This window comes from Callorhinus ursinus, unplaced genomic scaffold (assembly GCF_003265705.2).
Source record: "Callorhinus ursinus isolate GAN/ISIS: 27379988/994484 unplaced genomic scaffold, GSC_fseal_2.0 scaffold2, whole genome shotgun sequence".
Taxonomy (NCBI): Eukaryota; Metazoa; Chordata; class Mammalia; order Carnivora; family Otariidae; genus Callorhinus; species Callorhinus ursinus.
The window spans coordinates 32,070,344-32,089,707 of record NW_027397064.1 but is presented as its reverse complement, the minus strand read 5'-3'; the positions used below and the strand labels follow the sequence as shown (position 1 = coordinate 32,089,707).

At 43.2% G+C, this 19,364-nt stretch overlaps 1 protein-coding gene across 1 annotated transcript in view; it reads right to left on the bottom strand.

Annotated features, from left to right (window-relative positions):
* MPP4 (MAGUK p55 scaffold protein 4) overlaps window positions 1–15,481 on the bottom strand; it is a 41,412-nt gene extending 25,931 nt beyond the window's left edge. Inside the window, exons 1-8 of the mRNA XM_025850581.2 lie at window positions 15,441–15,481; window positions 14,977–15,086; window positions 13,768–13,889; window positions 6,181–6,258; window positions 4,031–4,111; window positions 2,745–2,876; window positions 1,773–1,854; window positions 537–622 (exon numbers count right to left, since the gene is read on the bottom strand). Of these exons, the coding sequence (XP_025706366.1) occupies window positions 537–622; window positions 1,773–1,854; window positions 2,745–2,876; window positions 4,031–4,111; window positions 6,181–6,258; window positions 13,768–13,889; window positions 14,977–15,086; window positions 15,441–15,481 (732 nt within the window). The remainder of the gene's footprint in view (window positions 1–536; window positions 623–1,772; window positions 1,855–2,744; window positions 2,877–4,030; window positions 4,112–6,180; window positions 6,259–13,767; window positions 13,890–14,976; window positions 15,087–15,440) is intronic.
* Window positions 15,482–19,364: the final 3,883 nt, after the last annotated feature.

Genomic DNA, 19,364 nt, shown 5'->3' with positions numbered 1-19,364 from the left:
GCCTAGAAGAAACCATCATCTGGTCATAAATCCCCAGGTTCAACCACCAAGATCCGTGGCAGGGCAAGCAAGGAAATCCCCTCCCCATAGGCTAGCCTCCCAGGACATCTCTCCTACCCAGAAGCTACCTCAAGTGGGATGTTAAATAGATTTAGGCTGTATAAAAATGGTAGGGGAGCAAGGGTAGTTTGCTCAAGTTCAGACTCCCCTCCAAAGTCTCACTCTGCCCACCCCAGGCTCAGTTTCCAAAGGAACAACCCAGGCAACAAGGGACCTGGCCTGGGGAAACTGGAAGCCCTCCTGAGGCCGAAAGAGCAGGTTGGCAAGAGAAGTGTCCCAGCAGAAACCAGATGGGGGTGGGAGGCTGGGGGTTGAGCTGCACAGAAGCAGAAAAGGTCTGGGGGTCTGGAGAAAGGAAGCTGCCATAAGGGACCAAATCCCCCTCATGTAACAGTGCCCACACCATGGGCCAGACAGGCTCAGGGCAGCCCCAGCATTGTGCTGAGTCACTGAGAAGGCAAACAGAAGACTATTACCAGAATATGGATCACTTGCTCAGGATCCAGTCCCTCAACTGAAACTCCATTCACTTCCACCAGTTTGTCTCCAGCATATAACAGCCCTAGGCAAAAAGGAACACAAAACAAAGAAGGGCACAAGGAAATTTGCAAAAAAAAATAGAGGTAGCTACACCAAAGACTTTTAGCAAACTCCCTGACCCAAGCGTGCTCTAACATTTAAAAATTTACTCTGAAATAATCCTAACCCTAATCATCCAGGCTGGTTACTCTAGGGCACACCTCCACCAAGCACAGAGAACTGCATTTTTACACCTCTTCACTGGGTGTTAAGTGATGGTGATATTTTCATTTTTGCTAATCTGATGTTGCAGAATGAAGGTAACACTAAAAGTAAAGATGTCAGCGTCATGAGTAAATGATCGATGACAAAGAAAGGGGGTGGGGCATTCTTCCAAGAGGAAATGTGGAGGAATGTGGGGGTCACGATTCAGCTTTGAGAAACAGGAGTATGCAGGACAGTTGTCAGGGGAGGAGATTAGATGTAGGATGATGTCACAGAATAGAAACCAAGGACGATGAAAACATCAAGACCGTTATGGTTGACATCGAATGTGCTAGAGAAGTAAAAATAAAACTGAGGCCAAAGGAAGAGCTGAGGGACCTAGCGACTAGGAAATCCTGGGGGTCACTGCTCTAAGAACGTTGGGGTACGAAACCCATGCCAGCTCTGCAGGGCCCTGGGCAGTGAGGGGGGGGGGACAGCAGGCACAGAAACGCGGCAGTAAAAGGAAGGACATTCGGTTGGCTGGTAGAAAGGGCAAGCAACGGGCACTTCAAGGTCGGGGCAGAGCTCTGCCTGTTGAAAGCAGAAGGACCAGGGGAAGAGCAGGAGTGGGGAATATAGAGCGGGCAAACCTGGATTTGCATCCTGACTCAAATTGTGCAACCTCGAGCACGTTACTTTCTTGATCTCTTTGAACCTCAGTTTCTTTTTCTACAGAATGGCATGCTGATACTTAGCTGGTTAGGTTACCACGAGAATGTAAACTGAGTGGATTTGAATATGGGGCCTCAGTGAAGGAAGGGAACAGGGTTTTCTGGAATATTTATTCCCTCCTTCTTAGTAACCAAGCAGTGTCATGCAGAGAAGCCCTGACCATGGTTAGGAAAGAGGGGTTTCCCTGGAAAGACTAAACAACTAAGGGTTTCCGATTTCTCTGGTCCCGTGTGTACCCTGCAGCTCCAGCTTACCACTCCTCTCAGCCAGCCCACCATGGATGACTCTGGCCACCAGGATGTCCCCTGTCATCTCGTGGCGCTTGATGGTAGCTCCCTGGGGAGAGAGCACAATGGAATCCCTCTTTTACCTAACATGACCATTTTTCTGGTGGCTTCCCTCAGTAGAGCTCTGGTCTGGTCAGAAGAGAGTATACCAGCCAGGGCCATTCGTTCAACCTTGACCTACCAAAGTCTCTACCCAACCACATGAATACAAAATAATATTTAGATCCTTCCAAAGATAAAGAAAGCTCTCACCATTACAACCTAATCAAAGAGACTATTCTTAGAAAATCAAATTAATGCCTCACTTAGCTTCTAATTAATAAAGAAAAAAAAACTTAGATAAATACCTTGGAATTTAGTGAAATTTATGTACTTCAGAGAGCCAAATAATAAAATAAAACATGGGGCACCTGGGTGGCTCAGTCAGTTAAGCATCTGACTCTGGATTTCAGCTCAGGTCATGACCTCAGGGTTGTGAGACTAAGCCCCACATTGGGCTCTGCACTGAGTGTGGAGCCTGCTTGGGACTCTCTCTCCCTCTCCCGCGGCCTTTCCCCTAGTTCGTGCTCTCTCTCTCCATCTCTCTCTCTCTCTCCCTCTCAAAAAATAAAATAAAATAAATAAAATAAAATAAACCTCTTTTTTCTTACAGATTTTTCAACAAAGAAAAACACGAAGCAGAAGTCTTTCCTCGTGACAACATTATAACATATAATGTGTTTGAAACCACAGGCAAAAATTGTTAGGACATCATGCGCTAGCCATTATCATGGATGCCCTCACATTATCTGAATGCCTCAAACTATACCTGTGACTACAAGCAAGAATATTTAACATTATATTAAATAACTACAAGAGATAATGTAGTTCACAATTAACCCTTGGTTCACAATTAGCCCTGATATCATTCTAACTGGGAAGATAAAGTGATTTCCTTACCAGGGGCTGTTGGTTTTTCACCAAACAAACAATCCTCATTGCTTCCTCACTCTCAGGGATATTGTCTGGCAATGGGGGGAGAAGGGGTTCAAAATCTTTCTGAGCCACGGTGTCATGGGCACTGAGCAAGGCCTAGGAACAGAGAAGGCAAGGTGAACAAAGGTCACACACAGGACATACCCTTCTAGAAGACGGTGAGCTAACACTCTGTAAGACAAACCACCACCATCACCACAACAACCAACACATACGTGCTGTGCATAGCATTTTATGTGGATTAACCCAATCTTCACAATAACTCCATGAGGCAGGTATATTTATTGTCCCCTTTTCATAAAGAAACGAGGCACAGAGAGGTTAAGTGATATATAATATATTCTTGCATTTCTGCTAAAATGTATTTTGTCACTTTCTCATTTCCTGCGAACTCATGTAATCCATGGTGCTTCCATAAGCTTGAACTACAGATTAACTTTTATAATATTTTCCCTAATTAAGGCAGAGTGGGAGACAGTAATCAAAACATCTTGCTGGTTTAATTTGTCAGTGACTCCCAAGGGCCTATGAGGAACAGAATGAGAATAAGTAGTTTCCTGATTTCGGGTGTGATCAAAGAGTTCCTTCTAATGGCCCGTTATGTTAAATTTTTATTTCATCGGGTGGGGAAGTAGTCATCCCATAGATTGGTGGACAAAACTTCTCTGGAACTCAGAGAAAATTCTCTAGGGTTATCTTGTGAACTGAAAATTTGACTCATAAATCCTATTGCTCCAAGTGCAAATATTCTCTTAAAGTTCTCATTTGTTGATAAACTGAACTCCAACTCTGTAAGTCTGTGAGATAGCCTTCTGTTCTGCAATCAAACGTTCTTCAATCAAATGTCCTTCATATACTCCCTCATTGAGTTAATCATCCTTATACTATATTTTCAGAACCTCTTCACACATTTCATCCAAAACTTAAAATATTTCCAAGTTGGAAAGGAAGTATACTACCCTGATTCTCCCCCAGAATTTTAGAAGGACAATGGCTTTGCAGGGTGGAAACAAGACATCATGGGAAGTTCTGGATGTCTCCTCATAAATATGGCAGGCTTGGCTCCATGGCTAACAACACAGAGCCAGTCACAGCTGAGTCCCACATCTTTAAGAACAATCTGTTGGTCACCCACGTACAGTAATAGAATGTCTGTTCAGAAAGTACATTTCCTATCACCCTTATTTCTTCTTGCCAACTTTGCCCACGTGCCAGATGGGCATATCTTGTCTATTTTAGCAAGCACTTGCCTTAAAGTGTGGATCCTGGAGGATTTGTTTCAGCTCTTGGATCTCAGGGGATTTAGGAGTTTCACGTAATATCCCTACTACCTGGGTGGTGGAAAAGCAGACATTTAAAAATTTTTTTAAATCTTCATCGCCTAGTTAACATCACCTGAGCTGGATAACAGATATACTGACTAGCACGACATTGACCAAAGAAAACTATTATTGAAACCTTCTTTTTTATCTTTAAAGTCAGGGCCTGGTATCTTTCCTCATTCATTCAACTTTACTACAGCAGGTAGAATCCAAGATGTGGGATAGGTCTAACACCCAGTGCCTCCATCCTGGCATACCAGAGGCTTGGAGGAGGAAATAACATAATTTTGTAATATATGTTCCAAGGCAATTTCCCTCTAGTGGTGCTAAAACAACTGTTAATGTGGATCTTTATGGGCAGGTTAAGGTGTCAGAGTTCTCCAGGTACAGACTCAAGTGCCTGGAGAACTCAGGTAGCTTAATCCCATGGGATGCTCCATTTGTCATGTGGAAAATGGGAATAGTAATTTGTATTTTAGGACTTATTATTTGATTACCAATTTTAATATTTATTGCAATAAAAAAGTGTTAAACATTCCAGTTCTGATCTCCTTTCTGTGTGAGTGTAGACCTGCTTTCTGAGAGGACATAAGACTTTTCAAGACTTTACTGAGCCCCATGAGACCCCAGCAGTTAAGCCTCGTTACTTACAGTCAAATGAAAACAAGGAGTTTACTAAGCTTTACCTCCATTCCCTAGGATTACAACTGAATAAAATATGTATGTATTTTCCTGGGGACAACTGAGAACAATTTGAATCGTTGATTACTGGAACTGAGGGTACAGTTTTTCTTCTTTTTTTTTTTTTCTATTTCTTTTAATATGGTTTGGACAATAAATAATAATAAAATGGATTACACTTATTTATCCATTCAGCAAATATCTATTGAGTATCTACTACATGCTAGGCACTGTTTTTAGCGATACAAATACAGTGGCAGACAAAAATCCCCATTCTAAAAAAAAAAAAATCCCCATTTTTACTTGATGAAGAGAATTAAGAAGACAAATAAAACAGGAAGGTGGACAGGGAGTGCTCTGAGGGGTTGAAATTTTAGATCAAGTGACCAGAGAAAGCCTTAGTGAGAAGGTGACATTTGGGTGAAGACCAGGAGAAGAGGAAGCAAATCATGTGGCTATAGAGGCAAGACCAGTACTGAAATATGGAATAGCAAGTGCAAAGGGCCTGTGGCAGGAGCATGTCTGGTTCACACAACCGCAAGGGGTTATCTAACTGGAGCAGAGTGAACAAGGGCTAGAGCAGTGAGTATTAAGTCAAAGAGGGAACGGGTACTACATTATGTTTGGCTATCTAAGAACTATGATGTGTACCCTGAAACGGGAAATCACTGGAAGGGTTTGAGGAGAGAAGTGACATAATTTGACACACCTTCAAGAGGGTCTCTTCAAGGGTAGAAGCAGGAGACCAGGTAGGAGGCTATACTGCAAATATCTGTATACGAGATGATGATGGTTTCTATTAGGTGGCAGAGTGGAAGTAATAAGATTCTGGATATATTTTGAAACAGGAGCTACAGGATCTGTTGTCAGATTGGGTGCGAGGTATGAGAGAAGGAGAAAGTTACAGATAACCAAAGACTTTGGTCTGAGTGCTGCAAGAACAAAGATGTCCTTACTCAGATGGAAAAGGCTGGGAGGGAAGTGGCTTTGGGTGTGGGGAAGATCAGGAGCTCGTGGGACATGCTGTTTGAGTGGTGCATTAAGTATGCATCTAAGTACGATGGAGAGGAGGCAGCTGGATATGTCTGGAGTCTGGAGTTCAGGCAAAGCGCCCAACTAGAGATATACATTTGGGAAACATATACTATAACAACATTTACTCTGGGATTACACAGATCAACGGAGTCTAAGGATTAGAGAAGAAAAGAGAGAAATGGACATGTGCTAAAAATGTTATTTTTTTGTTTGCTTAAATTTGAAGTGCTGACCCATTTTCTTCCTTCTTTTAAAGCTCAATTAGAAACACTTACGGGATGCATAGTCATCAACCCAACTTTGCCATTAGATCGTTTAATTCATTAAAGCCCCACTATTCTGTGGATTAAAAACCACCTTACCTCACAGGATAATGTCTGTGCATGAGTTGTGGCAGGAACAAGTTTCTTTTCTTTAAATCCCTGGAGACAATCATAAACCTGCAGAGGAGCAGCGGTGGGAGAATGACATATTGATAACACGACAATTAACTTCTGGGGTTGAAAGCCCTGCGAGGGGACAGCCAGCCCGGGTCACAGCGCCAGCGGCTGAGCGGAGGGCGTGCTGGCCTTTCCGAAGGTATCTGTCGCTGTCCGACAGAAACGGGCTCACGTGAGGTGGCTCCTATCCTCCAGGGGCTTGGTTATTGCTGCCACTGGAAAATGATCTTCCCCAGCCAACATCATTGATAAAAAGAAATTCAAAGGTTTCCTCTTATTAAATTAACAAGTGGGTTTTCCAGGGTTGAGACCAATAGGGATTTGGAGCCAGAGACCTGTAGGAACCTCTGTGCTGGGCAAAGGCCAGGGCATGCGCTGTGTGGCTCGGGTTCCGCAGAGGATCTGAACAAGAGGCCAGGCACACTCTGCATGCTGATTGTACTCTTCTCTGTTTGTTTCCTTTTCCTCCCTTAATCCTCCAGGAAAGTTTCGTTTACAAAAATTTCAACTTTGGGGCGCCTGGGTGGCTCAGTCGGTTAAGCGTCTGCCTTCAGCTCAGGTCATGATCCCGGGGTCCTGGGATCGAGTCTAGCATCGGGCTCCCTGCTCAGCGGGGAGTCTGCTTCTCCTTCTCTCTCTGCTCCCTCTCACTCATTTTCTCTCTCTCTCTATCAAATAAATAAATAAAATCTTAAAAAGAAAATTCAACTTCATCTCTGCTGACCTGAGGAATTTTTTCCGTACTGGGATCTGGAGTTGGCTGAGGACACCAAGGTGTGCCTAGCTCTGCGGTACAGCCCTTCTTATTTTAGGGATCTGCTTTCTCTCACAGATGGAGCGATGAGGCCCAAAAGGCCAGGTAGGCCCAGCCTTCCTCCATCCAGATCCGAGATGACAGTGCTTCCTTGGGCCACCTCTGAGCCAGTGCTCAGGTTGGCCTGGAAGTGGTAAGGCAGATGAACTGAGGCAGGGCTTGTAGGGGGGACACACAGCCTGCACAGGTGAGCAAGGGAATCCATTTAGTGACCGGAGAGCTGTTTTAGCTAATCCCAGGAGAAAAACATGCCTGAGAGGAATTGGGTGGGGCTTTTTCTCCCCAGCTTTCTTGAGATGTAATTGACAGATAACATTGTGTGAATTTAGGGTGCACAGCATGTTGGTTTGATATATGTATGTACTGCAAAACGAGTACCCCAATAAGTTAACATCTCCATCACCTCACATAATCATGACTGGGTGTGTGTGAGAGAACGTTTAAGATCTACTCTCTTAGCAACTGTCAAGTACATAATACAGTATTATTAACTATAGTCATCATGCTGCACATGACATCCCTAGGAGTGATTCTTCTCATAACCAGCGCTTCTCATAACCATACCCTTTGACCAACATCTCCCCATTTTCCCCAGCCCCAGCCCCTAGTCTCGGTTTTTATGAGCTGTGCTTTTTTAGATTCCACATAGAAGTGAAAACATGATACTTGTCTTTCTGTGTCTTATTTCACTTAGCACGATGTTCATCCATATTGTCGTAAAAGGGAGGATTTCTTTCTTTTTATGGCTAAATACTATCCCATTGTATCTTTCACCTCTGGGTATGTATTCAAAGGAAACGAAATCATGAGCTCAAAGAGGTATCTGCACCTCCATGTTCATTGCGCTCTGTTCGCAGTTGTCATGACATGGAACCAACCTAAGTGTCCAGCAGTAGACGAATAGATGAAGAAATCAAGGGTTTTAAAACAACTACTGTGAGGAGTACCTCTTTGTTCATGCTAAAGATGTTGCCACTTCCTCGTGTTTTGAAGAACGTATTAACATGCATCAAAAGATTGACCACATTTCACACTTAGCAGAAGGAAACACCCACATCCCCAAAAAATAACTTTAAAAGAATCTTTCTTAAAAATAGTATTTGAGGAGGAGGAAAAAAGCTGGAGGAGGAGTAGGGGACCCTATTCCAACCGGTCCCCTGAATTGAGCTGGATATCTACCAGACCATTCTGAACACCCACAAAATCAGCCTGAGATGTAAGAAGGTATATCTGGACCTCTACAAGCAAAATATCTCCTGCGGTTGGTCTCGAGGTATGAAGTGGGGAGCTGTGATTCTCCGGGCAGTTATCGGAAGATAAACAGCAGGGAGAGGGAGCTTCCGAGAACTTGTGTCAGGAAGGTGAGATAACACCGGAGTGCAAAAACCTCCCGCGATGGGGACCGGGCAGACTCGCAGACTGGTAGCGGCAGGGAAAGGATTTTAGTCCAGCCCCCTGGATGGGATCCAGGAGCTGCAGGGGCACAAATACGAACTGGGGGCAGCTGGCGGTTTTAGAAGCACAAAGGGCAGAGATGTGCCTGGCCCTGGGAGTGAGGGCTGGGAGTGCTCCTGTGGGGTGCACAACCCAGGACACTGAGGTTTTTTAGCGGCACAGACAGAAAGAGAGACAGTGTAGCCTGGAGAGCTCAGTGAAGAGCAGACTGCGATCTCTCTGCTCTGAGACAGAGGTTTGGATACGGTCACTTCTGCTCTGACTCTCAGAAGAGGCGCGGAAAACCACCAGGGAAAGCCACCAGAGAACAAAAGCCCCAAAAAACCAGTTTTCACAGAGCCCATCCCACCCCTCCCCCCTGACAGGGGGAAGGGCAACTCTGCCCAAACACGGTTGCCTGAGTAACAGCACGGCAGGCCCCTCCCCCAGAAGACAGGCTGGGAGAACGAGAGGCCAACAACCCTAAGATCCCTATAAAACAGGTGCATCTTGCTTGGGTTGTGGTCAATAATTTGGACTCTGTACATTCCCTCAATCAGCCCTCAACAGAATGACTAAGAGGAGGAACCCCCAACAAAGAAAAGAATCAGAGACTGTGGTCTCTGCCACAGACCTAATGGATATGGATATAAGCAAGATGTCAGAAATAGACTTCAGAGTAACAAATATGAAGTCGATATCTAGGCTTGAGAAAAATATTAATGACAGCATAGAATTTCTAAGGGCAGAAATGAGATCTAATGAGGCTGAACTTAAAAATGCTATGAATGAAATGCAGTCTAAATTGGATACTCTGACTGCTAGGGTAAACGAGGCAGAAGAACGAATTAGTGACCTAGAGGAAACCAAGGCGGCATAGGAAAAACAGATTAAAGCCCAAGGGATCAAATTGAGAGAGATTAATGACTCAGAGAAACATTTTAATATCAGAATTATTGGTATCCCTTGGGGGTGGGGGGAGAGAGAGAAGTCTAGAAGATATATTTGAGCAAATCATAGCTGAGAATGTCCCTAATCTGGGAAAAGAAACAAGCATTCGTGTCCAAGAGGCAGAGAGGATCCCTCCCAAGATCAATGAGAACAGACCGACACCACGACGTACAATAGTACAATTAACAAATCTTAGATCCGAGGAAACAATCTTGAAAGCAGCGAGGGGGAAGAGATTTCTTACGTACAGAGGGAGGAACATCAGAATAATGTCAGACCTGTCCACAGAGACCTGGCAAGCCAGAAAGGGCTGACAAGACATAATCAGGGTACTAAATGAGAAGAACATGCAGCCAAGAATACTTTATCTGGCAAGGCTGTCATTCAGAATGGATGGAGAGACAAGGAACTTCCAAGACTGGCAGAAACTGAAAGAATATGTGACCATCAATCTGGCCCTGCAAGAAATATTAAGACTGGATTAAGGGGGGGTTCTATAAAAAGAGAAAGGCCCCAAAAGTGATATAGAACAGCACTTTACAGAGACAGTCTATAGAAACAAGGACTTCACAGGCAACATGATGACAATAAAATCATATCTTTCAATAATCACTCTCAACGTGAACAGCCTAAATGCTCCCATGAAATGGCACAGGGTTGTAGATTGGATAAAAAGACAGGACCCATCCACATGCTGTCTACAAGAGACCCATTTTGAACCTAAAGATACATCCAGACTGAAAGTGAGGGGATGGAGAACCATTTTTCATGCCAAAGGATCTCAAAAGAAAGCTGGGGTAGCAATTCTCATATCAGACAAATTAGATTTTAAGCTAAAGATGGTAGTAAGAGATCCAGAGGGACACTATATCATTCTTAAAGGGTCTATCCAACAAGAGGATCTAACAATTGTAAATATCTATGTCCCCAACATGGGAGCAGCCAACTACATAAGCCAACTCTTAACCAAAATAAAGAGACATATTGATAATAATACGTTAATAGTAGGAGACCTCAACACTCCACTCTCAGCAATAGACAGATCATCGAAGCAAAAAATCAACAAAGAAACAAAAGCTTTGAATGACACACTGGACCAGATGGACCTCATAGATATATACAGAACATTCCACCCTAGAACAACAGAATACTTATTCTTCTTGAGTGCACATGGAACTTTCTCCAGAATAGACCACATACTGGGTCACAAATCAGGTCTCAACCGATACCAAAAGACAGATTATTTCCTGCATATTCTTAGACTACAATGCTTTGAAACTGGAACTCAATCACAAGAAAAAATTTGGAAGAAATTTAAACACTTGGAAGCTAAAGATCATCCTGCTTAAGAATATTTGGGTCAACCAGGAAATCAAAGAGGAACTTAAACAATTCATGGAAACCAATGAGAACAAAAACACATCGGTCTAAAACCTATGGAATACTGCAAAGGTGGTCCTAAGGGGGAAATACATAGCCATCCAAGCCTCATTCAAAAAAATAGAAAAAGTCCGAATACACAAACTAATTTTACACCTTAAAGAACTGGAGAAAGAACAACAAATAAAGTCTAACCCATGCAGGAGATGAGAAATGATTAAGATTAGAGCAGAAATCAATGAATTAGAAACCAGAAACACAGTAGAGCAGATCAGTGAAACTAGAAGCTGGTTCTCTGAAAGAATTAATAAGATTGATAAAACACTGGCCAGACTTAGCCAAAAGAAAAGAGAAAGGACCCAAATTAATAAAATTATGAATGAAAGGGGAGATATCACGACTAACACCAAGGAAATAGAAACAATTATTAGAAATTATTATCAACAAATATATGCCAATAAATTAAGCAACCTGGAAGAAATGGATGCCTTCCTGGAAACCTATAAACTACCAAGACTGACACGGGAAGAAACTGACAATCTGAATAGACCAATAACCAGTAATGAAATTGAAGCCTCAATCAAAAACCTCCCCAAAAACAAGAGTCCAGGGCCTGATGGATTCCCAGGGGAATTCTACCAAACATTCAAAGAAGAAATGATACTTATTCTCCCAAAGCTGTTTCAAAAAATAGAAACAGAAGGAAAGCTCCAGACTCATTCTATGAGGTCAGCGTTACCTTAATCCCCAAACCAGGCAAAGACCCCATCAAAAAGGAAAATTACACACCAATATCCCTGATGAATATGGATGCCAAAATTCTCAGCAAGATCTTAGCTGATAGGATCCAACAGTACAGTAAAAGGATTATCCATCATGACCAGGTAGGATTTATTCCTGGGATGCAAGGGTAGTTCAATATTCACAAATCGATCAATGTGATAGAACACATTAATAAGAGAAGAGACAAGAACCATATGATCCTCTCAATTGATGCAGAAAAGGCATTTGACAAAATACAGCATCCTTTCCTGATTAAAACTCTTCAGAGTGTAGGGATAGAGGGAACATTCCTCAAGTTCATAAAAATCCATCTATGAAAAACCCACAGCGAATATCATCCTCAATGAGGGAAACAGTCAAGAAAACAAAGAGGCAACCCACAGAATGGGAGAAGATATTTGCAAATGACACTACAGATAAAGGGCAGGTATCCAAGATCTATAAAGGACTTTTCAAACTTAACACCCAAAAAACAAATAATCAAGTCAAAAAATAGGCAGACCTGAACAGACACTTCTCCAAAGAAGACATACGAAAGGCTAACAGACCATGAAAAAAATATTCAACATCATGAGCCATCAGGGAAACTCAAATTAAAACCACATTGAGATACCACGTTACACCAGTTAGAATGGCAAAAATTGACAAGGCAGGAAACAACAAATGTTGGAGAGGATGTGGAGAAAGGGGAACCCTCTTACACTGTTGGTGGGAATGTAGGTTGGTACAGCCACTTTGGAAAACAGTGTGGAGGTGCCTCAAAAAATTAAAAATAGAGCTACCCTATGCACTCCTGGGTATTTACCCCAAAGACACAGATGTAGTGAAAAGAAGGGCCATATGCACCCCAATGTTCATAGCAGCAATGTCCGCAATAGCCAAACTGTGGAAAGAGCCGAGATGCCCTTCAACAGATGAACAGATAAAGAAGATGTGGTCCATATATACAATGGAATATCACTCAGCCATCAGAAAGGATGAATACCCAACATTTGCATCAACATGGACGGGACTGGAGGAGATTGATGCTAAGGGTTGTAGACAGATGCTAAGGGTGCTGTCGATGGCCATTTGTGGTGGCCACTTTGTGATCCCAGGGTCCACTGGAAGAAAAGGAACTGGGGGAGAAAAGAGGAACTGCCATATACTTTCCCACCTAAATTCATCCTTTGTAAGCTAAGAGGTTTATGTAGCTCTTCTCTGAGGATTGCTGTGATATTGTGATTTATATAAGAATTATATATTTAGTCCTGATTCTGGCTCAGAGCTCTTAAAACCCTTGGAATTTCCTAAGTGAGGAAAGTGACAAAGATGCCTTTTTTATGTTAATGAGGTGATTTCTGGAATGCACCTAAGATTAAGGGCAGGTTGCCAGGAGAACCAACCATGTAATTAGACTTGGAATTTTCAGTCCACCCCCTACCCCGACCTCCACCTCCGGTACACAGAGAAGGGGTTGAAGGTTGAATCAATCCCCATTGACTAATGACTTAATCACCTGTGCCTACGTAACGAAGCCTCCAAAAAAGCCCCAAAGGACTGGGTTTGTTAGAATTTCTGATTTGGTGACCTTGTGGAAATCTAGGGGAGAGTGGAGGGGGCATGGAAGCTCCGCACCCCTTCCCACATGCCTTGCCCTCTTTATTTCTTCCATCTGGCTGTTCCTGAGTAATATCCTTTTAAAATAAACTGGTACTCTAGCAAATAAAATGTTTCTCTGAGTTCTGTGGGCTGTAACAAATTAATCACACCCAAGGAGGAGGTCTGGGGAACCTCTGATTTATAGACAGTTGGTCAGAAGTACAGGTAACAGCCTGGACTTGTGACTGGCGTCTGACATGGGGGGAGGGGGCAGCAGTCCTGGGAGACAGAGCCCTTACCCTATGGGATCTGATGCTATCTCCGGTTAGATAGTGTCAGAATTGAGATGAATTACAGACATCCACTAGTACCCCGACAACTGTTTTTGGTGTGGGCACCCCCACACCCATGTTGGAAATTCTCAGAACACACAAAAGAATTGCCTTCTAAGAACTTTTACCAAGTTGAAATCTCCTGCCACCTGACCAGTGAGTGAGTGGCACAGTTGGGTGAGCAGTTTTCAGCTCCCACAGTAAGCAGAGGCCTCTAGGTAATGGGGTGCACACCTTTAGCAGAGCCTGCAGCCACGGGGAATGGAGAAGATCATATAGGAGACACACTCCGTTCACATCTCGGCTGTAGAACAGATTCAGCTCTCGCAGCACAAGCCTCAGGATCTGGGAGAGACCTGGAAAAGGGAGAGGGCAGAGATGGAGTGGCCGGTGGAGGTGAAGAAAGGCAGGTGTTTTAAGTGTGAAAGACAACTCAGACAGCTGGGATGGGCCACAGGGGCTCCTGAGGAATGAGATGATGCCGGGTTTAGGGCCAAAAGCTCTGGTTCTATCACTGTGTGACCTTCGGAAAGTCATCCAACTATCTGAAACCCAGTTTCCTTGTGGCAAATAACATGCTAGCTTTCCCATAGGGTTGTGGCTAACATTAGATGAAATAATAGATCATTTACAGATGTCAGATTTTATGAGAGCAATAGTCTTTCCCTCCCCCCACCTTATCAGCCTTTGGTTTATTCCAAAATTATCTCATTGTTTTCTGGATCCTCCTTCTCTAATTCAAACATAGTCATTTGTCTTCACCCTTTCTGAAAGTTCTTATTGAAAGTGTTATTGAAAAACTCTATGGCCAGGGCACCTGGGTGGCTCAATGGGTTGAGCGTTGGACTCTTGGTTTCGGCTCAGGTCATGCTTTCAGGGTCATGGATTTGAGCCTTGAGTTGGGCTCTACCCTCAGCGGGGAGTCTGCTTGAGATACTCTCTCCGTCTTCCTCTCCCTCTGCCCTTTCCCCTGTTTGTGCCCTCTTTCTCAAATAAATAATAAATAAATCTTAAAAAGAAAAAAAACTGACTCTAACTGCCAATAGGTGTTTAATACAAATCTCAGGATTCCACTGATTAAAGAAACTGAACAGATTTTAGTGAATGCTGGATTTTTTTTTATATGTTTTCCTAGGCATTCTGTTTGTTGTAGTGATATTTTGAATGTGAACAAGTTGTGAAGTTCTAAGTTTAAATAAAACATTGTGGGATAAGAGAAAAAAGGAGGTTCTGAACCCACTGTGACGATTTCTTTCCTTCCTGCCTTGAAAACTGCTTAGAATCATCACTAATAGAGGTAGTAGGACACTCTGAAGTGTCCAACAAGTTCCTTAAAAGAATCACAATAAATCTATCAGAACCCCTGCCCCTAAATATGATCTCGTATCTACAGTGATGTTATAAGGCCTTTCTGATCCAGAAAGGAGTCCAGGCACCACATACCATTCTCCGGATTGGTTGCTGTAGAGGGTTTCATGTCCTCCTTGTCCAGTGGATCTGCTCCTTTGTCTGACTGTATCCTTCCTGCGCAAGCTTTTGGATGGAATTCAGCCCTGGGAGCAGACCGTAAACAGCACACAGCTCACTCCAGTCACACTGGCCCTGCAGCTCTCACGCACTGGAATATGTTTTCAACAGCATTTATTTGAGCAAGTCGAGCACCGTGCTACACCCAAGGACCCATATCAAACAAAACACTTGCCCTGTAGAGCTCATTCTCTAAACTAACCAGCCCTATGAGAGAGCATTACTATTTCAGGGAACACTCCTCCCACTCTCTCTCTCTCTTTTTTTAAACAAGTGACAAATATTTATTTCTCACCCAGTTAATTTTACCATCCTTCAGAGCTCAGAAGAGCCTTCCCTGGCCTGACGCCACTCAGGTGCTGTGTTCCCTCTCATTGTACCTACAGTTCTTCGTGGCAGCAATCACAATGGCAAGAGGCATGGTTACGTCTGAGGCATACTCTTAAGGGTTATTTTCTATGTGGCTTTGGGAAGGACTAGTTTCAAGAAACAGAAACCCAAAATAATAGTGGCTAAACAGGGTAGAAGTTTATATCTTGCTTATGTAAAAGTGTAGAGGCAGAGACAGTTCAGGGTTGGTAGGGCAGCCTTGCTCCATGAAGTGCTCAGAGAATGGGCTCCCTCCAGCTCGCTGCTCTCCCTCCCTGGGGTATGGTGTGGTTCCCATCTTCCTGTTCCAAAATGGTGGCTGGAGCTCTGACCATCACTTCTACTCTTCAGCCAGCAAAATGAGGATTAAGAAAACGAGGGCAAACTGGGTGTTATGCACAATGAATCATGGAACACTACATCAAAAACTAATGATGTAATGTATGGTGATTAACATAACAATAAAAAATTTAAAGGGACAAAAATGAAGTCTATGTATGCCTGTAATTATTGAATAAAAACAGAACAATATGAAAAAAAAATGAAAGAAAACAAGGGCAAAGGGAACATGCTCACTGCTCTTTGTGGAAGTTTCACAGAAGTCGCCTTATAGGATGAAAAATCACCTTATACCCTGGTATAACTTGAAAACACCTCACTAGACTTTCATGTTGCTTAAAAAAAAACAAAACCCAACACCCTTATAATTATCAGAGCCTAGAACCCAAATTTTCTTTACCTAAAAACACAAAGTATTTTGGCATTATTTCAACATACATTGAATTTTCTGAAATGCTACTACCGTAATTGAGAAATGAATTTACTTTGTTTTGCTTGGACTTTATCATGTTGTTCACCGTTTCAGAAAATCACGTCAATAACGGTAAAGCTGTTCGGCTTGATATACCTGTCACTGGCTTTTTCCCCTTGCCTTGTCTTAACATCCCACTCGGCTACTGGTGTTTCCTGGGATCACTTTCCGAACAAATCATCCCGTTAGAATCCTAAAAACACAGCATTTAGGGTATCACTATAACACACCACTATCAGGCTGTATCTGTGTCCCTGGCTGGATTTTTTTATAAGTGCAAACATGTTGTTTCATCATATCTGTATTATATCTGTAGTGGTATTTCATATTTATATGTTGAAATACACAATGTCTTATTGACAACATTTATTTAACATCTTCTTATTACTAGGGCACGATACAGATTTCCTTTTTTTGAAGTTGTGTGTAAGGAAGTGTCTTATTTTGGGTTTCCCCAGAATCAGAGCAAGGATTCTAGTGGGATGGTTTGTTTGCAAAGTGATCCCGGGAAACACCAGTAGCCGAGTGGGATACTGAGACAAGGCCAGGGGAAAAAGCCAGTGACAGGTGTATCAAGCAAGTAACCACTCTGGGCATTATGGAGCTTAAGCCCTTGGGGGAATAAGGTACAAGAAAGTGGGGGTATTTATACACCAGTGCTGCTGGTCATCGGTTGAGGGCTTTTGCCAGCGAACATTACTTCTAGTCCTTCCGGCCTCCCACATGCATGCTCTCAGGTAGTGAGTGCAGGGGCTGGCTGTTCGAATTTGGCCTGGGGTGCACCAAAACTGTAAGGACCAACAGTCTATGGGTAGGGCACCAACATTTGTTATCCAAGTAGGATAATAAAGGATAAATCAGGATTTTTTTAAAAAAGGAGTATTGCAAATTAGTTGTTAGAGACTGGGATATTGCATCTGATATGGTTGAGAACCCCTGCCTAGAATTTAGACAGATTGTGGGGTTGAAACCATAGAGGCTATCTCGAAAAAGACAGATCATTATTGTGTTGTCTCTAAATTCCCAGTGAGAAAGCAAGCTGTTAGAGAATTTTAAACAACTCTCCCATACACATTCTTTCCCAGTCACACTGAAGTATTCTAGTTTGCTAGACCCTTCCAAAACCTGACATCACATGCTTTTGCCATGCCCACCACTGCCTGCCCTGTCCAGCCTCAACTGAGTTAGGTTAAACCCTGCCATTTTCCTGTGTTCTAGTTTTTGAGCCTCTGTTGAATCATTTAGCACAACATTTGCATGTATGATTCACCTTTCTCCCAAGAGGGGAGCATGGAGTGTAGGGAATTGAAAAGGGAGGTGGAGTGTCTTCCAGACAGACAAAAGTCAGAGCAAACAGATGGGTCTGACACCAAGCCATCATATTCAAGAAGCTGCTGGAAATGCTACCCAAAGGGAGGTTCACAAATTACATCCTTGGAGAGGAAGTACAGATTAAACGAGCCAACTGCTATCTGTGCATCGTAAGTAAGCTCGACCACATTTCTTCCATATTAATGCCCAAATGCCAGTGTGCCGAACTAGGCCTGTCCATGCTGCAGCCGGGGACACCAGACTGCACATTCCTGAGATGACCTGATTTGTGAGGGAGATTTACAGATAGACTGATTTCTCTAGCGAGTTTTAATTATTAACCTAGCTTCCAATAAATCTACTGCTGACTCTAGGGTTGCAGATAACGAATTCATATATTCTCAAAAGCTCATGTTGACTAAAAGCTCCTCACCCATGGAGGCATAAACAGTGATTTTCATCTCCACAACTTAGGTGAATTCTAAACATGGTGGTCACTGTCAGGTTCCTGTGACAAATTGCTGTGGACTGAATTGTGTTCCCCCAAACTCAGATGTTGGAGTCCCAACCCCACTGTGCTGGTATTTGACCTTTGGGAGATATTAGGCTGAGATGAGGCCATGAGGGTGGGGTCCCCATGATGGCATTAATGCCCTTGTGAGAAGAGACACTAGAGAGCTTGCTCTCTGTCAGTCTCCCTGCCAGGTGAGGACCCGGCGAGGAGCCTCTCTTCAAGCTGGGAAGAAGGACCACACCAGAACCCGCCCATGCTCGTACCCTAATCTCAGGCTTCCAGCCTTCAGAACTGAGAGAAAAAAAAATCTGTTGTTTAAGCCACGGAGTCCCTGGTATTAGCCCAAGGTAAGACAAAAAGTCATAGAAGGAAACCTCAGAAAATGGTTTTCCCTCTCTCCAGATGTCTATGAAAACTACGGCAGTGCTTCAGTTCACAAACCGCTTCACAATTCTCTTATGCATTAATCCGCTCAGTGTCCAGCTTCTGTGTGGATCATGTCTGCAGAGGGTCTGGAAGGTGGACCTCGTGCTTTCTGGTTCATGCAGAAGCCTCGACAACTGTAGCAGGGTCTGGGCTGTTTTTCCAGTTGTTGAGAAGGGGTGGAGAAATGGGAGGCCAAAACATGGAAGTAAAAGGCCGATACTTCCCCAGGGAGTTCAAGAGCGGCTGGGACGTCAATCCTGAGGTGGGAGCCGCTGACTCCAGAGGCCTGTGCCCTTCCTCTCTTCCTCAGCCTGGTTATACTGACTTCAACCTCCTTCCCTATCAAACTTTGAAAAACTTTCGTTTTTCAGACCTGGAATCTGACATCCAAAGGGGTATTCGGTAGAGTGAACAAGTAGTAAAATCAAAAGTTTTCCTCTTTTGCTTCCAGGACTAGCCCTGAAAAATGTGAGTGCCTGGCAAAGGACTAGAATCCCTCTTCCTTGCCTTTTCATGACTTCTGGACCAAGTTTGTCAGTTAGAACTTACCTATTTCTGCTGTCATGAGAACGAGAATTCATGATTGAGGCTGCAAGTAAGTCGATACCCAACAATATGCAATTCTGGACTAATTAAGTAACAGAGGAAGGATCACCAGGTCTTATTAACTGAGAAGGTGCATTAGTGTTATGGACTCATAAAGAATTTGTCCTAAATATTACTTTAAAAATCAGTATTTCCATGAAGTTGTTAAAATGTAGTGATTACTATTAAACGCCATTCCCCCTACCCCTATTAAGCTCCTTTTTCAAAAAAAAAAAAAAAAAGCTTCCTACTAGACAAAGCCTGAAAAAGCACTTGAAAACTTAATAA